This window comes from Myotis myotis, unplaced genomic scaffold, assembly GCF_014108235.1.
Source record: "Myotis myotis isolate mMyoMyo1 unplaced genomic scaffold, mMyoMyo1.p scaffold_m19_p_12, whole genome shotgun sequence".
Classification (NCBI taxonomy): domain Eukaryota; kingdom Metazoa; phylum Chordata; class Mammalia; order Chiroptera; family Vespertilionidae; genus Myotis; species Myotis myotis.
This window is the reverse complement of record NW_023416316.1, coordinates 3683017-3701117: the sequence shown is the minus strand read 5'-3', so window position 1 is coordinate 3701117 and position 18101 is coordinate 3683017. Positions and strand designations below refer to the sequence as shown.

The 18101-nt window shown below is 45.5% G+C and overlaps 2 protein-coding genes across 5 annotated transcripts in view; one reads left to right on the top strand and one right to left on the bottom strand.

The window, feature by feature from the left end:
- Positions 1–1633: 1633 nt before the first annotated feature.
- Positions 1634–3928, bottom strand: DOLK (dolichol kinase). Its single transcript, XM_036329410.1, has one exon. It carries the CDS (start codon positions 3437–3439, stop codon positions 1823–1825), a length of 1617 nt encoding a protein of 538 aa, XP_036185303.1. The 5' UTR covers positions 3440–3928; the 3' UTR covers positions 1634–1822.
- The window catches only part of NUP188 (nucleoporin 188), a 48455-nt gene continuing 34159 nt past the window's right edge, over positions 3806–18101 (top strand). The window contains exons 1-12 of one of the 4 annotated variants that reach the window (XM_036329409.1): positions 4671–4735; positions 7630–7684; positions 9188–9261; positions 10046–10100; positions 11960–12044; positions 12828–12908; positions 13563–13607; positions 14581–14673; positions 14820–14939; positions 15572–15783; positions 16506–16620; positions 17490–17690. In XM_036329409.1, coding sequence (XP_036185302.1) covers positions 14608–14673; positions 14820–14939; positions 15572–15783; positions 16506–16620; positions 17490–17690 — 714 coding nt within the window. In that variant the 5' untranslated portion in view covers positions 4671–4735; positions 7630–7684; positions 9188–9261; ... (3 more) ...; positions 13563–13607; positions 14581–14607. The other 3 variants (XM_036329406.1, XM_036329407.1, XM_036329408.1) reach the window with 3 other exon arrangements.

The following is an 18101-nucleotide window of genomic DNA, read 5'->3' as shown; positions in this document are numbered from 1 at the left end:
CTGTACGCATGGACACGCCAAGGCACAAAGGACAGGGCCCTTTCCCAAGACCACAAGGAGGCGAGGCCAAGCGGCCGCTTTTCCCGGACATTTGGCCACCTCCTGGGCCAGCAGAGGGAGTCTGAGAGAAGGGAGGGTTTGCAATCCTTCGAGCCCCAGAGGAAGGTCTCAGTACTTTTCTGAGGGAAAGGACGGGGCAGAAATCCCACGAGCTCCCCTCCTGGCTTCTGGCCTTACGTCTCTCCTCTTCCGGCAGGCCCCTCCTGCCAGGCGGGGTGAAAGTGGGGAGAAGTTGCTCCTCTGCCCCCAGCCCTTCCTCATAAGCTCTTCCTAGCCCACATGGGAGGAACCACATGCATTTGGCTATTTTCCTCTTGGGTTCTTCTCCAAATAAAGCCAAGGTCACTCTGGTCTCCAAGTATAACCAACAGAAGTACAACCACTGGCTTGCTGAGAGGACTGGCCTTGCGCAAGGATGACACTTTCCCTACTGATTGCTTGTGATGTGTGGGCCCCGGGCTGGACACCATACACACCTCACCTCATCAGATCCTCACAACACTCTGAGGTGCAGGCTTATTCCCATCTTGCAGAGAACTGAGGCCCAGAATTGTGGGAAGCCGCCTATTGTCTTCACTAGCAGAAAGGTGTGGACAAGGAGCCCGAAAAGCTGGTGTCCCTTGAGCCCTGGCAAAGGGCAGAGCTATGCATTGACTGTTTAGTGGAGACAATAGTAGCTGAAGCAACTTCCCCACCAGTTATGTAAATCCTTACTGATAAGATAGTCTGCCTGTTACTGGAACTTGCCTAAGGGCTATGGGTGTATCCCAAACTGAATAAAAGGATGGCAAGGCCTGAGCACAAGCGGAGTCCTTCCTCTTGCATTGGGCTCCCGCCTGGCCCCCCAATTTCCAAATTATTTCCTGCTCGACTGTCATTTGCACGCAGCCCTTCTCCAGAGCAGGAACCCTGAACCACCTGGGATGTGGGTCATTCACACAGAATGGTAGAGCCAGTCACACAGTTAAGAAGTGGTACAGCTGCCTTGGCCAGTTTGGCTCAGTGGAGAGAGTGTTGGCCTGTAGACTGAAGGGTCCCAGGTTTGATTCCCGGTCAGGCACATGCCCGGGTTGCGAGCTCAAAACCCAGCAGGGCATGTGCTGGAGGCAGCTGATCAATGGTTCTCTCTCATCATCGATGTTTCTCTCTCTCTCCCTCTTCCTTCCTCTCTGAAATTAATAATATACTTTTTAAAAAAAGAAGTGGTACAGCCAAGGATTGACCGGTTTAGTTTGACAGAGAGCCTGAAGTGTTAACCATTATGCAATATGGCCTCCAGTGTCCACTCCCGCCCCCTCTGAGGATTGCAAGATGAGAGGCAGGGACCCATAGCACACTCAAGTTGAGTCGTTGCACCATCCTTTAAGTCTTTTTTTTTTTTTAAATATATTTTGATTTCAAGAGAAAGAGAGAGAAACATCAATGATGATAGAGAATCATTGATCAGCTGCCTCCTGCACACCCGACACTGGGGATCAAGTCCACAACCTGGGCATGTGCCCTGACCGGGAATCAAACTGTGACCTCCTGGTTCATAGGTCGACGCTCAACCACTGAACTGCACCAGCTGGGCTGTCTTTTTGCTTTTTAATATCAGCAACACTAAAACCAGGAGAGCTTTAATTTTTATTTTGAATCTGAATCAACTGAAAAATCAAATCTGCTTCTCACCCCTTGCTTCTTTATGCCCAAGTGGCTGGCCGCTGTGGGGACCATTTGTTCTCTTCATGTCTCTATTTCCTTCATTGCTGCTGCACAACAGCTAGGCCATCAGCAATATCAGGAGATAGAGAGGCAAAAGGAGATTGTCTATCTGCGTAGTGTATGCTTCTAGGAGGGACACTGTGCTGATGGACCCCAAAATCCAAGCATAACTGTGGTTTATGTCCACTTCACTGTCAAAGATTAAGATGAGAGCTACAGAAATGATCTGGGCAAATATAGATGTCATGGTCCCCTCGAAAGTCTTTTTGGTTCCGGGCCAGTGGATTTCCCCCATGGTGCTGCCAAAGATGGAGGCCACAGTGTCACCCACACCCACAGCCAGGACGCCGGCATAGGGGACCAGGGCTCTCGCTCCTCCCAGGCTACCCTTCTGTGTGCAGGGCCTGGGGACCAGCCAAATGGGAAGAGACATGCCCAGGAGCAGGTAGATGTGTGTCAGGATGAGCGGTCCGCTGTCCCGTTCATCCAGGAAGAGGGAGAGGAGGCTGCGCAGAGTGTGGCCCAGGGGCCGGATGCGGAAATAGCGCACATACTCTAGAAAGATGAAGACTGCCAGACACACAGTGGCGGCCACGTGGAGCAGTGGTCGGTCAAAGATGATACCTGGGACGTAGGTGGCTACCACAATGAAGTGGAAGTATTTCCGGGTAATGGTGGAGGCCTGGTGCTTCTTGGATTCGGAAGATGACCGCTTGGCATTCTGGCACACGACCACCAGGCAGGCCAAGGTGGCCAGCAGAGACCAGTAGGCTAGGAGGTAGAGGCGGGTTTCCGTCTGGAAGAGGAATTCAAAAAGCCAGAACAGGGGGTTCCTCCGGATGAGCCGATAGAGCCAGGGCAGGGCCACGCCGAGGCCCAGCACACACGTCATCAGGTGGAAGAAGATGGAGGAGGCCCAGGTCCCCGAGTCCATGAAGACAAAGAGGGCGCTGAAGATGATGCCCATGAGGACCATCCCCGTCACTGCCACCAGCAGGAGGAAGTCCACCGGGTCGCCCTGGCTTTCCACCACGGGCAGGGAGCGCTTGATGAGCTGGTTGAGCAGGAAGCTGATGCCCCCCAACACCAGCAGCGCCTCCCCCGGGGTGAAGCAGCGGGGGAGCAGGTACAGCAGGATCATGTTGAGGTAGACGAAGATCAACAGGACCTCCAGGACCTCGATGACCTCGCCCACCCGCAGCGAGTGCTTCATGATATAGGTGATGACGCAGCCGGCCAAGCCCGCGATGACGCACGTGTTGGTGGGCACCGGGCGAGTGATGCCCAGGGCCAGCACCGACGAGAAGAGGGCCACGGCCATGCCGGTGGCCGCCACCACGATGCCAAAGCGCTCGAAGTAGGGGTTCCCGGCGGCCTGGCAGCGTTCCTTCATGACCAGTCCGAGCAAAGGCATGACCATCGCCGCGGGCAGCAGGCCGCTGTTGGCGGACATTCGGAACTGGAAGACGGCGCTCCCCTGCTGGAGCAGCCGGTCCCACTTGTACTGGACGTAGAAGGCCTGCACGGCGAGGGCCACGGCGCACCACGAGTACCGGTCCATCACCGCCGCGTGAATGCTCAGCACCACGGCGAACACCACCGCCGCCTCGGCCAGCACCGACCCGCTCAGCGGCGCTCCCGGCCCCGGGGCCCGCGGGGCGCGCTGTCGGGTCATGTCTCTAGACCGGGGACCCGGACACACCGGGGTGACTAGCGACGCCTTGGACTTTGAGCCCCTCAAGCCCTGCCAGGCGGAGAGCAGCAGCTTCACGCGGCCGGCACCTTCTCTCTTCGTTCTCCAGCCGCGAGGGCGCAAGCTCCACTGTCGGGCGCCCGCTGACGCCTGGGGGCTGGTGCCCGGTCCCCCGCCACCATCTCCCACCTACTGCGCAGAAGCTGCCACTCCGCTGCCTTCATCTCAGCCTCGGGTGCCTTAGCCGCGCGATCTTAACCTCCCTCGGAGTCGCCATCTTGGCTCCGCCCCGCCGTCACGTGACGCAAAGCCCCGTCCACGCGCCCGTTGGGAGGCGAGCGGTCACGTGGGCACGGCGCTTGGGGGCGGGGCGGACGCGCGCGCGGGCGCGCGAAGATGGCGGCTGCCGCCGGCGAGCTGTGTGTGAGGTGCGGAGCGGGCCGATTCGGCCGGGGCGGCTATGAGGCGTGGGCTCGAGGCCGAGTGGAAACGGGGCGGGCGTAGGGAGCGGGATGTGGCGGCGCTAGCGGGGCGAAGCCCGGCCAGGTGAGCGGGCGCCGAGGCGGGAGGCGGTCACGTCCAAACGGTCCCCGCGCGCGGGGATCTGAGGCGACTTCTCCGAGGAGGGGCCGGTGCCTCAGCCCTCCCCTCGGCGCCGGCCCCCGGGCTCCTCTCCCATCCCTCTCCCTTCCTTCCCTCTCCCCAAGGGCGCGTCCCTCGGCCCCCTCCACCTCCCCGCCGCGCTTCCTCGTCCGGCGTGACGCTCCTCCGCGGCGCGACGGGGCGCTTCGCGGTCGCCCGGGGCAGCCCCCGTTCGCGACCCTGGCGACGCTCCCCGGTTCCCCGGTGCCTCGCGTGGCGCCGCGCCACCCCTGCCGTTACCGCCCTCTCTCCCCGCGCAGCCTTCCATTCATCCGTCCAGTCATGTTCTCCGCCGGCGGTCCCGTCGGCCGACCAGCCCAGCTCCCCCACGAGGTGCCAGGCACCGCGCTGGGCTCTGGGACGGGAAGATGGAACCGGGAAAAGAAACCGTTCTTGCGGGAGGCGCGCTCCGTGCGCTCCGAGCCCCCGCCGCTCCGGGAGACGCTGCTGACTGACCGCTGACTCACATCCCGCTCTGGACCGGCCCGCGGGGAACGTGGGGGCTCCCGCCCGGTCCCCGCGGTGCAGCGTGCAGGCCTCCGTGCGCCCGCCCTGGCCAGCGCTGTCCCTGCCTTCCTCTTGCCCGCGGTGTCCTTAACCCCCAGGAGCGCAGGCGCCAGGCTCTCGGTACCTGTGGTACGTCTTGCGGACCGACCATCCTCTCTGACCCGCCTCCCGCACCGGCCGCCCCGGGCCTGCCGGGGCCGTGCGCACCCGTGGGCTCTGCCCTCCCCCGCTGCTTCCCGTCCGCTCTTAGCCACAGGCAGCGTCGTGGTCGCTGCGGCGCTTGGGAGCCGTTGAGTTCCTGCAGGGCGAGGCGCGCTCTGGAGTGGGAGAGCCGCGTGGGTCTGCGTGGACAATGCTTTGGTCGTCCTGGCAGCCCTGCTGGACTCGTACCCGAAGGCGGAAGGAATGACCCACGGGCTGGAGACGCCGCTCTGCTGGCGGCCGGCTCAGGAGACCGTCCTTCCAGCCTGTGCGCGCGGGCCGTGGCGGCGGCGGCTACACTGCAGCGCCCGTCTGTGTGCCAGGCCTGCGGGTCGCATCGCGACCAAAACCCTTTAATCTCCCGCCCCGGCGCCTGCGGACAGCCAGCTGGTGTCTCCGCGGGCGTGAGTCCTCTGAACAGCCCCGCGGTGGCCCGAGCGCGGGAAGCCAGTGCGCGGCCGTGTGGGTGGCCGGCGTCGGACAGGGGATACTCCCAGAGCAGCCCGGCTCCGGGAAGCTCGGTCGGGGTTTGGCAGAAATTCCCTTTGAATATTGGCGGTTTTGGGTATCTCTCGTGTTCTTCAGTTAATGTGTTTATAGACGACGGAATGTGCTAAAAAAGATAGTGGTGTGAAAGCTTTCTGCCTAAATCATGCAAAAGAGACGAACCTCCTCTGCGGAGTCGGAGTTTCCTGGGCAGGGACCACTTTCTTGTTTGTTGTTAATCCTCACCTGAGGATATTTTTCCCTTTTTCTTTTTTTAGAGAGTGGAAGGGAAGGGGGGAGGACAAACATTGCTTGGTTGCCCCCTGCATGCGCCCCGACCTGCACGCCAGGTACATGCCCTTGACCAGGAATCGAACCCTGGACCCTTTGGTGCCCCGACAATGCTCTAACCACTGAGAAAGGCAGGCCAGGCAAGCAGTGACCACTTTTGTTTATTGTCTTCATGTGGAAATAACTTTCTCAAAACAGCTCCTCAGCCCTGGCCGGTTTGGCTCAGTGGGTAGAGCGTCGGCCTGCGGACTGAAGGGTCCCGGTTCGATTCCGGTCAAGGGCATGTACCTTGGTTGCGGGCACATCCCCGGTGGGGGGCGTGCAGGGGGCAGCTGATCGATGTTTCTCTCTCATCGATGTTTCTAAACTCTCTATCCCTCTCCCTTCCTCGCTGTAAAAAGTCAATAAAAAATATTTTTAAAAAAGAGCTCCCCAGTGGGTGGGCTGTGTCTCAGCTTTCCACCTAAAGGCACAGCTGTAGAGACTATTCCTAACCCCCCAGCAGCGTTCACCCAGTTTTCCAGGGACTGGGACCTCTCTAAGGAAGAGAATGTCCCCTTTCCGTGGGCTCCCGTTCATTTCGGAATGGAGTTCCATGGTGTCTGCTAGAACATTGGCCTGGAAGTCAATAAAATTTTTAACTTTACCCTTCAGGCAAGTTATTTGATTTCGGTTCCTTAGTTTCTCCTACAAATACTTAGCTCAAATATATTTCTGTAAATAAATATGACATGATAGCACATATTTTATTTATGAAAATATATATGGAAGATGCTTCCCTGAGTCTTTGGCTTGGACGTCACAGTTCCAGCCATGTCTTGTGTCCTGAGAGTCACCCTGCTTAAACCTTCCAGTCCCTATTTGAGGTGAACCCTTGCACTAGCCGTTGGCTCAGTTCCCAGTGATCTTTCTCTCCTCTGACTCTTTTTGTCTTAGATTATATTCCTTTGGAGTGTTTGTTAGGGTTTAGCTCTTCATTACTCGCTGATAGTGTAATGTGTGCTTAACATCCTTTGTCAGTCCCAATACGAAGTGTATGAGCATCATGAAGTTCTAGATTTATTCCCATTATTCCTAGACCAGTAAATGTGTAGGAATTGAGGAGCCAGTAACATTCATTTCCACAAGGATTCCCTTCCTGTTAAACTACCATTTTCTCTTTTATTCTGCCTTCTCTTGGCACTTCTGCAGATACTTGTTTTTTCTAATTTTCCTCTTCCAATTAGATTATAGGTCTAAAAGGGACTTCTCCTCCTTTGATAGTCATTCGTCAGCATGTATTTTTGAGCCTCTCCTATGTGCCAGCCACTGTATTATGGGTATGGTATGCCACTGTAGAACAGAAAGCTTCACCTCAGTCTTTGCTTGTAGGATGAGTTCTTTGGTGCACCTTGAAGCAGTGTAATGTAATGAGTCAACTCTGGAGTTGTGCAAACCTGGGTTCAAGCTCTGGCTCCATTATATATTGGCTTTGTGATGTTAGGCAACTTACTTAACCACTCTTAAACCTTAGTTTTGGATGAAATAATGGGGATAATAACAGTATCTGCCTCATAACTTGTCCATATTCAATAAGACAAGGTGTTCAGTGCCTGACAATTACAACTGCTTAATAAATGTTGATTCTTGTTATGATCAAATACTAATTTTCTTTTTTTAAAAAAAAGTATTTGTATTGATTTCAGAGAGGAAGGGAGAGAGAGGGAGAGATAGAAACATCAATGATGATAGAAAATCATTGATCAGCTGCCTCTTGCACGCCCCTTACTGGGGATTGAGCCCGCAACCAGGACATGTGTTCTTGCCCGGAATCCAACCTGGGACCCTTCAGTCCACAGGCTGACGCTCTATCCACTGAGCCAAACCAGCTAGGGCTATATTTTAGTTTTTTAATTTTTATTTTGAACATCAAACTTCTAAGAATATAACAGGATTACTGTCCAAAATTTTAACAAGTTGTTTTGTTCATTGAGCTTTTTGCTTTAGAGAATAGATAAAATAGCTGTGAGATAGCTTAGTTCAGTCTGCTTTCTGTCTTTTTTCAGGAGCAGCAGAGAACTGTGGACAATTCTTCTTGGAAGGTCAGCTCTGAGAGAACTGGTAAGTGGTGGTGTTCTTGAGTGGATTCTATGGATCTTTGTGCAGTTTATATTGTATTGTTTTTTTTTAAAAGTGCCTTCTCTTTGAAGTAGGAAGTAAACACCTTTTTGAAATTCTAAAACTTTATATATATATTTTTTCTGCTGAAACGTAGTGTGTCTTACAGTCTCGCTGCTGAAAGTTTTCTAAATCTGCACCTTTCTTTGTGCCTTAGTGGTTCCTTTTCTGAAAAGATAACAGTGCTGCTTGATTGGCTGCTCAGGGTCAGGGTATAAATACTGTCCTGCTACCTCAAGCTAAAAAGATTCTCAGGCTTTTTCTGTCTCATACTTTACTTGCCTTTTCTCCCTTTTCCATTTAGATAGCTCCTTAGGTCAGAGAGGCTGTGGTTTCTAGGACATTTTCAAGTATATAATCAATAAAGGACAGTTCTTCATATTGATCCTCTAGTGTTCTGACCCTGTGATGGTAAAATGTTAAGATGACATTCAATTATTACTATTGTTGTTGTTATTGTAATTAATAAAAGGAATGATAACACCTTTTTTAGAGCCTTAACATTTTTTGATATGCCTTCATCTCATAATTCCACTTCTAGGACTGCATCATTTTTTTTTTTTTTTTTTGTTATCCTCACCTGAGGATATTTTTTCCATTGCTTTCCAGAGAGAGTGGAAGGGAAGGAGGGAGAGGGGAGAAAGACACAGAGAGAAACACTCATGTGAGAGAAACATATCGACTGGTTGCCTCCTGCACACACTCCGACTAGAGGCAGGGAGCAAACCTGCAACCCAGGTGCGTGCCCTTGACAGGGAATCGAACCCAGGGCACTTTGGTGCATAGTCTGATGCTCCAACCACTGAGCACACTGGCTAGGGCAAGAATTATCTTTTAAAAGAAAAAAATCCTGAAAAGGTTTTGTGCACATAGCTCTTAACCAGAGCATTATTTATATTAATAAGGAATTACAGTCAGCTTAAGTGTATCTAACATTAGAAGAATGGTAAATAAATTATGATCTAGCCACTTAATAAAATATGCAATCACTTAAGAACGTTTATCAAGATTTTCATAATAAGGTGAAATCATTATGTTAGAATGTTAAGCAAAGAAAAGGCTATAAAATTCTCCACTCAAAATGATTTCAACTGTGGGGAAGAACACTTTTTTTTATTTTCAAAATAAATTTTTAATGTGTTTTTATTGATTTCAGAGAGAGGAAGGGAGAGGGAGAGAGAGACAGAAACACTGTTGATGAAAGAGAATCATCAGTCGGCTGCTTTCTGCACACTCCCTACTGGGGATGGAACCTGCAACCCAGGCATGTGCCCTGAATGGGAATCTAACCGTGACCGCCTGGTTCATAGGTCGGTGCTCAACCACTGAGCCACACCAGCTGGGCAAGAACGCATATTAAAAAGACTGAAAGGAATATGTAATCATCACTGTGATCCTGAAGTCTGATTAAAATTGCATTTGTATTGTTTCCTTGTTCTTTTCCAGAATCAGATTGAGGCAGAACTGAATAAACATTGGCAGCGGCTATTAGAAGGACTTTCATACTATAAACCTCCCAGGTATGGCTATCATAAGCATCTGCTTAGAGTAATTCCCCTGAAGAAGCTGGTGTAGATGAAACCATTTTCATGAATGGTATTGCTGGGTTGGGTAGATCAGAGAGAATACAGTTTGGTTACCAGTAGAAACCAAATTGTCTCTTTAAAGGAAACCAGTGGAAACCTGTCTTTATAAAGGAAGGGAAATTCCTTCTAAAAAGGCAGTATTGTTGAATCCAGTTATATAACTGTAGTGTCTGGGGATGAGGGTTTATTAAATATTCAATTAAGTATTCAAATATATATTTTGGTCCGAATTGTGTGAGGCACTATCAGCACCAAATGCTGGAATATAGCAGCGAACAATTTTTATTTTGGAGGTGAATGTAAGTTTTTTTTGTTTTTTTTTACTTGGAAGTGGAAAAATAAAATAAAGTAGTTAAAACAGAAGAAAAGACTATATCTGTAGGAAGTACTAGACTCTTTCACCTTAATTCCTAGTCCAGATCTCACTGTGTTATGCATTGTAGTTCCCAAGCCACTTCCCTTCTGCTTCTGAACATCTGTTGATTTTATTCCATCTTCACTTTCCACCTTCATTCTCTTAGGTTAGTGAAGAACTTTTTTTTTGTTGTTCATCTGTTAACCCTTCCCTCATAATTATTTTGAAGTAACTCTCACAGACATCATTACAGTTATTTTATCTGTAAATACTTTACTATGTATCTAAAATATATGAACTTAAAAAAAGATAATCACTATATTATCACATTTAGGTACTTTTATTATTGTTTCCATTTTACAGATGGGGAAACTGAGGCACAAAGAGGTTAAGTAACTTGCCCAAGGTCACACAGCTAGTAAGTGGTAGAACCAGGGTTCAAACCTGGCAGTCTTACTCCAGTGTCTGTGTTCTTAACCATCATTCTATGTTGCCTCTTTCAGAGCTTATTGTTTAACTTTATACTAGCCTTTGTGTTGTGGATTTTCTGTGAAATGTGAGAGTCTCTATAAAAATCCAACAACAACATGCTTTAGTTCACAGACTAGACATTTAGGGCATTAGTTTCTTTTTTTTTAAAGACAAAAGTTCCCTTTCTGGTAGCATGGGAGTTGAAGTTTAACAGAATTTTTTTTTTTTAACTGTTGGCTTTATTTGAATTTAACACCCCCAAATTTTTTCTTTAATGTCTTCTTTCTGTTGTAGGATCAATGCAGGGTACCACATTTCATTCAGCTGTCATGTCTTCTAAGCTCTTAGTTTGACGTATCTCAGTCTTTTTTTGATTTTCATGATCTGAATAGTTTTGAGGAGGACTGATCAAATATTTTATAAAATGCCCTCAATTTGGATTTGTTTGATGTTTTTCCTATTATTAGATTGGGTTGTGGGTTTTGGAGAAGAATTCAGAAGGGTAAAGTACCATTCTTACCACATCATAATAGAGGATACGTATTGAAAGAGTTATCCATATGAAATCACTGGTGATGTTAACTTTGCTCCCTTGGCTAAGGTAGCATTTGCCAAGTTTCTCCTCTGTAAAGTCACTTTTTTCTCTCTCCGTCCTCTATTTTTTGGAAGCGAGTCACTAAATATAGCCACTCTCAAGGTAGGGGTGTAGTGGAATTAAACTTCACCTTCTAAAGGGAGTAGTACCTATGTATATTATTTGGACTTTTCCCCCTATTTACTTATTTGTCTGTTTGTCTGTTTATTCATTTATATCACTAGGAACTCGTGTATATTTAGTTTATACTTGTTTATACCTGTTCCAGCTTTGGCCAGTGGAAGTTTTTTTAGGTTGGCCTCTGTGACCTTTTGACATGTGCCCTCCTTTTTTTAAAAAAATATATTTTATTGATTTTTTACAGAGAGGAGGGGAGAGGGATAGAGAGTTAGAATCATCGATGAGAGAGAAACACCGATCAGCTGCCTCCTGCACACCCCCTACTGGGGATGTGCCCGCAACCAAGGTACATGCCCTTGACCGAAATCGAACCTGGGACCCTTCAGTCCGCAGGCCGACGCTCTGTCCACTGAGCCAAACTGGTCAGGGCTGTGCCCTCCCTTTTGTTTCCTGAGTATTTTCTTTGCTTTCTGGCATTACAAGATGCTCCAGGTTCACCTAGTATTTTCTCCACCCCAGCTCTAGATCAACCATTTCACCAAGGATTCCTGGCACCTTTTATTAGAGAATGGTATTGGAAACCAAGATCTGGATGCTGGGTGTGCCTGCTGCTGCAATGGGCATGGGGTGGGGTGTCATAGCTTCTAGGCCTTCTCAGTGGACAGAGCTAGGTAATATATGTATATATACTAACACCGGGTCTTAAATTTCACCTCAACTTTTTATTAGCTGTGGGATTTTTGGTAAGTTGTTTTCTGAGTGTTGGTAATTCCATTTGTAAAATGGGGATAGTAATATTTACCTTTCAGAGTAGTTGTAAGGATAAAAAATAATTAATGTAACTCTCATTTGTAAATAATATTGTTATAGCTATCATTTGTAACAGACCTAAACTGTATTTATTACCTAGGCATAAATAGTTCTGTGTTATAAAGTCTGTAGCTATGAACTTGTGTGTGTGTGTGTGTGTGTATTTTGTAGTCACCTAAAGGGCAAAAATAGGTCTGTAGTAAAAATATCTTGAAGTATTTTTATTTTAACTCCCAGAGGATTACTGAGAATGAGGAAATGATTTATTGTTCTTTTCATAGTCCAAATTCAGCTGAAAAAGTGAAAGCTAAAAAAGATGTACCTTCACCACTGAAGGAACTGGGTTTACGAATCAGCAAGTTTTTGGTGAGTAAAAGTTAGCATTGGCTCAATTTATTACCTGGAGTATGGATGTGCATGGTTTTATTGTTAGTGATTATTAGTGGAAATTCAGTTTACTTCAGTTTTGGAGATTAAATTGAATACTGTGTTTTAAAAATATTTAGATTGCAACTCTTCTGACATTGAGCCACAAATCCAGTTGCCTGGCCCATATACTATATATCATAGTGTTTTCTTCAGCATACACGTGATGTTCTTTAAATTGACTAGACCCGTGGTTGGCAAACTGCGGCTTGTGAGCCACATTCGGCTCTTTGGCCCCTCGAGTGTGGCTCTTCCTAAGCCGTAGGAGTACCCTAATTAAGTTAATAACAATGTACCTACCTATATAGTTTAAGTTTAAAAAATTTGGCTCTCAAAAGAAATTTCAATTGTTGTACTGTTGATATTTGGCTCTGTTGACTAATGAGTTTGCCGACCACTGGACTAGACTGTATTTAAATATGTAGCTGTTTCCTTTTAATTTTAGAAACCCTGAGAATGTCTGCTGCTGTATTAATGTGCTTGATGAATGAGCGCAGTTGTTTCTGGCATGTACATTTGTCACATAAATTACGTGCCTGTGACTTGCTCCTTTTTTCTCCTATTTCAGTTAAAATTGTTATGTTGTATGAAATCTTTAAAAGGATTTTTGTTTATTCAAGTTCTGTGTTCATTCCAGAGGACAAATCTTTAGAATGCTTTGCATCCGATACATGATTTCTGAGCTGAGGTGACTGTTCCCCACTTATGACCTCTGTGTTTCAGGGTCTTGACGAAGAACAGAGTGTACAGTTACTCCAGTGTTACCTTCAAGAGGATTACAGAGGTACTCGGGACTTACTAAAGGTTTGTGGTTATGTTCAGCTCCATTCTCTTGCCTTTATCCTTTTCCTTGTTAGTTTTAGATAATTTAAGGTTTTGGTACCAGTTCCTTGCAACAGAGGTAGGTAATCAAATAAAGCCACTTTCAGGAAAGACTGTTTTTAAGGCCTAAAAAAACAGATGCTTAAGCTGAGGTCAGTGCTCAAACTTGAAGGTGGGGAGAGGTCAAATACTGACATGTTCATCAGAGTCTCAGGATATCAGAGCTGAAATGGACCTAGAACATTTAGCCTGTCCGGTTTCTCATCCTATATAATAAAAAGCTAATATGCAAATTGTCCCCTCCACCCAGAGTTTGACCAGGGGGCGGGGCCGGCCAGCCAACCTTCCATGGCCTCTCCCCTCAGCTGGCCTGACTGAACAGCCCCGATGGGGGTGGGCTAGACTCCGCCTGTGCACGAATTTGTGCACCGGGCCTCTAGTTATATATATGAGGAAACTAAAGCCAGAGGAGGGGGGCAGGGATTTGAGCACAGACTTGAATATATAGTTGGGTAAAATGCAGAAATGAATGGGCAATTATAATATTGAAGGGTGAGGTGAACATGTTTACTTTTTTTTTGTGTGAATTTAGTATTGCTAATAAGGTGGCTTCCTGGCTTTTCTTTTTTCCTCCAGGTGGTACTGCAAGATGAGAGGCAGAGCCAGGCCTTAATCCTGAAGGTCAGTAGTAGTCACCATTTCCGTTCTTCTATGTAAAATTGGGTACCAGTTCCTTGATCTTGTTTTCCTGAGCATTGCTGACTTTTAACTCTTGTTGGGTAAACATTGAGGTCCTAATGAGGAAGGTTATTACTTGTTTTGTGAAACAAGAGGTTTTTAATCCACTGGAACCAGCCGAGCTCTTTTTCCAAAGGAGATTCTTCAGTCATTGGGGGTGAGAACTGGTTAATGGATATTTTTTCTCTAGATCTAAATGCAACAGGATTAATTTGTATTTCTTTAACTCCCCCTTCCTCCCAAAGCAACCTTCTCACCCAGGATGTGATTTTAAAATGGAATTTTATCATGATTTCTGAAGTAGTTTCCTATTTGGTATTTAGTGAGAACTAAGTACATTAGTTATAAGGAATTGGGACATACATCAGTGGTTTTTATATTTGCTTTCATATATTTGGCTGTCAGTTTATAGTATTGTGTATTACTTGAATACTCTAACTGCTAGAAAAATTTGTTTATATTATTAAGTAATTGCTTTTATCTTGCATGACTTTACCTGTATCCCATTCATGAAGGTCTTTTGCTTTCTTTTTGGCCTAATACTGTTTCCATTTCTGTGATTGGTTTTATTTTATTTTTTAAAAATATGTTTTTATTGATTTTAGAGAGAGTAAGGGAGAGGGAGAGAGAGAGGGAGAAAAATCAATGAGAAAGAAAGATTGATTGGCTGCCTCCTGTATGCCCCCTACTTGGGGATCGAGTCTGCAACCTGGCCATGTACCCTGACCAGGAATCGAACTGGCGACCTCTTGGTGCATGGAATGACATTCAACTAACTGAGCCACACTGGCCAGGGCTGTGATTGATTATAAATTGAACTTTTCAATGCACATCTTTAAGTGATCTCTTTATCAGTAAATTTACAATTGAGTATCCCATGCAATTGTGAGTAACTGATTGTGAATATTTTTCCCAGATTGCAGATTATTATTATGAAGAAAGAATGTGTATTCTTCGTTGTGTCTTACACCTTCTCACTTATTTCCAAGATGAAAGACATCCCTATAGGGTAAGCCCATTTTGTCTTCTTGGTTCTCTTTACCTTGTAAAATTCAACTCTTTTAAATAATTTTATATTATTCACACTCATATTTATTTGAATATTTAACTTTTACTTTAGGTATAAGTTACCGTGTTTTGGATTTTTTTTAAAAGGTTGAATATGCAGACTGTGTTGATAAATTGGAGAAGGAGCTGGTTACAAAATACAGACAGCAGTTTGAAGAGCTTTACAGAACTGAAGCACCAACGTGGGAGACACATGGAAGCCTCATGGTATATGTTTACTGGACCCTCTTATAACTCTTAGGAGAATTGTATACTCTTTCTCATAGACTCCGAGTTCAATTATTTATTCATTTGTTAACTTAAAACCTAAGTTATCAGTCTTCAGAAAAATTTAAATATGTCATATGGATAAAACATTTACTTTCTCTCTTACCTAAAATATTCTCTTAATGATTAATGGAACTCTAAACTTAAGATTTGTCTTCGTTATTATCATTATTTAGTGTGTGACACTAGTCTGATTATTTTATCCTAGATCTAAAGCCAGTCTGCATTTATAGATTACTAATGTTATTGTTATAATCTTTTGTTTTGACAATGATATGTGTTTATTAAAACAATTCAACCAAAACACAATAGATATTTTAAATATTTAATAGAAGAAAAGGGCCCATTTACAATAACAACAAAAGCATAAATTTCTCAAGGAAAAAACATAGTATATATAGGGTTCAATACCATCCATGGTTTCAGGCATCCACTGAGGGTCTTGGAATGTATCCCCCACGGGTAAGGGGGACTATACATGTATTACCTAGTAAAAATAACTTTGCAAATTTAAATATGTTTGTAAATCTGACTTTATTTCTCTCCCATTTTTTTCTTCATTGGTTGTGTAGACTGAGCGTCAGGTGTCTCGCTGGTTTGTCCAGTGCCTTCGGGAACAGTCCATGCTGCTAGAAATTATCTTCCTTTATTATGCATACTTTGAGATGGCACCTAGTGACCTATTGGTATTAACCAAGCTGTTTAAAGAGCAAGGATTTGGTAGTAGGCAGACCAACAGGCACCTGGTGGATGAGACCATGGATCCTTTTGTGGATCGGATTGGGTAAGTCTGAATTAATGGAGGTCATAGAACTTGTACAGTGTTACATTGATATTATAGTGATTCTGTGAATGGGCGAGGAGAGGAGTACTTTTCACTTAATGGGTGGGGAAATAGATGGGTGCTACCATGTTCCAGGTCAGATAGGGAGTAAAGACTGGGATTGAGAGGACATGGTCTCTCAAAGGAAGTATGGCATTCTATTATTTACTTACTGTCATCATCGAAGAGGTTCATCCATTCAACAAAATATTTGTTGAGCATCTATTGCAGGCCAGACATTGTGCAAACGCTGAGACCATGAAAAATAAGGCAGATTTGTTTCCTGCCTCTTTGAGATCCGTTTATGGACTTTGAATTTTATGGCAATGGATATATTTACATTTAGAGGTCTGTTCCCTCTGTGGACAAAGATACACACTTGAGTAGTCAGAGAGTTTATCAAGGTCAGATGTAATTGGTGGCTGCAGAAACCTCCAGGACTTGATCTATGCTTTGGTAGGCATAAGCCATGTATGACTGTTGAGCATTTAAAATGTGGCTGGTCAAATTGGGATATGTTGGAAGAATAAAATACATACTGGATTTATAAGACTTAGTGTGAGAAAGAATGTCACATAACTCAATCATAATTCCTTTGATATTGAAGTGTCTTAAGATTTCACCTATTTTCCAATGAGGTTAGAGTAGCATTCCTGACACCGTGATACTGTTTTCCTTTCTAGCTACTTCAGTGCCCTTATCCTGGTGGAAGGCATGGATATTGAGTCATTGCTCAAGTGTGCTTTGGATGACAGAAGAGAGCTGCACCAGTTTGCCCAGGATGGGCTTATTTGCCAGGTAATTTTGAGCAGCCTCTGGCCTTTGTTCAGACCTTTCATAGTAGTATGTTTTTGACCACTCAACTATACTCTTACATAAAATTTTTCTTACTGTGGAATTTGAGGTTCTGCATTGTTAAGTTGATTGGATTTGTCAATTATCTGCACAGAGGTGATAGTGGAATCTGTGAGGGTGAGTAGAGTCACTCAGGGAGAGGATATAAGGACAAAAGACACCCAAGGATAGAACCTTTGGGAGGTGGTCTGTATATATTAGTGATGGCGAACCTTTTGAGCTCGGCGTGTCAGCATTTTGAAAAACCCTAACTTAACTCTGGTGCCGTGTCACATATAGAAATTTTTTGATATTTGCAACCATAGTAAAACAAAGATTTACATTTTTGATATTTATTTTATATATTTAAATGCCATTTAACAAAGAAAAATCAACCAAAAAAATGAGTTTGCGTGTCACCTCTGACACGCGTGTCATAGGTTCGCCATCACTGGTATATATGGAGCCTGTGCAAGAAGAGGAAAGGGGAAGAACTTTTGAGATGGGATGGTTAGAAAGATAGAAAATGAGGAGAAAGCAGAGAAAGTTCAAGAAGGATCGGGAAATTTGGAGAGTCTCTATTTGAGCATGTATTTTATAATCTTAGGTTAAGGCTGCTAAAAATCAGAAGGAAAAAAAAGTATGGGTAAAGGGGAGAGTACTTGAGGGGTCTGTTGGTGAGGTGGCTGGGGGTTTGGGAAGAGTAAAATACCAGAATGGGAGAGGGCCCTCTGTGGATGAACAGAGGACTTTAATTATGCGTAGTGAAAGATCTTGTGGGAGGGTCCTGATTTTTTCTGTTTATTGACACAGATGTTTTCCTTTTTCATTAGGATATGGACCGTTTGATGTTGACCTTTGGGGACATTCCACATCATGCCCCAGTGCTTTTGGCCTGGGCTCTCCTTCGCCACACCCTGAATCCAGAAGAGACAAGCAGTGTTGTCCGGAAGATAGGTGGCACAGCCATCCAACTGAACGTATTTCAGTACTTGACCCGACTACTTCGCTCACTGTCTAGTGGGGGAAATGATGTGAGACTCAGGCTATTGGTATTTGAACTTGAGAATGGGCAAAGAGCAGGGCGGAAGCTTATTAATGAATCATGATAATAGTAATAATAATTGTAGTAATGATGTAGATAATGATGATATTATTATAACTGACCTTTATTGACACTGCTCATCACTTTCTGGTAGATTATCTTATTTCATCTTTGTATCACTTTTTTGCACTATGGATTAGCATTCTGGTTTTTTTTGCGTTAGGAAATTGATATTCAGGGAGAGAAAATTTGCCCACAGGAATAATTGCCACTTAGTGGCGGATATAGTTTGAACCCACTATGTCTGACTTTTTGCCAGTATAGTTTATCTCCTAGACGATAGCTTTGGCCATATTGACAGGAGAAATCTTTTTGGGGTGCTTACTCATTCAGTTATAAC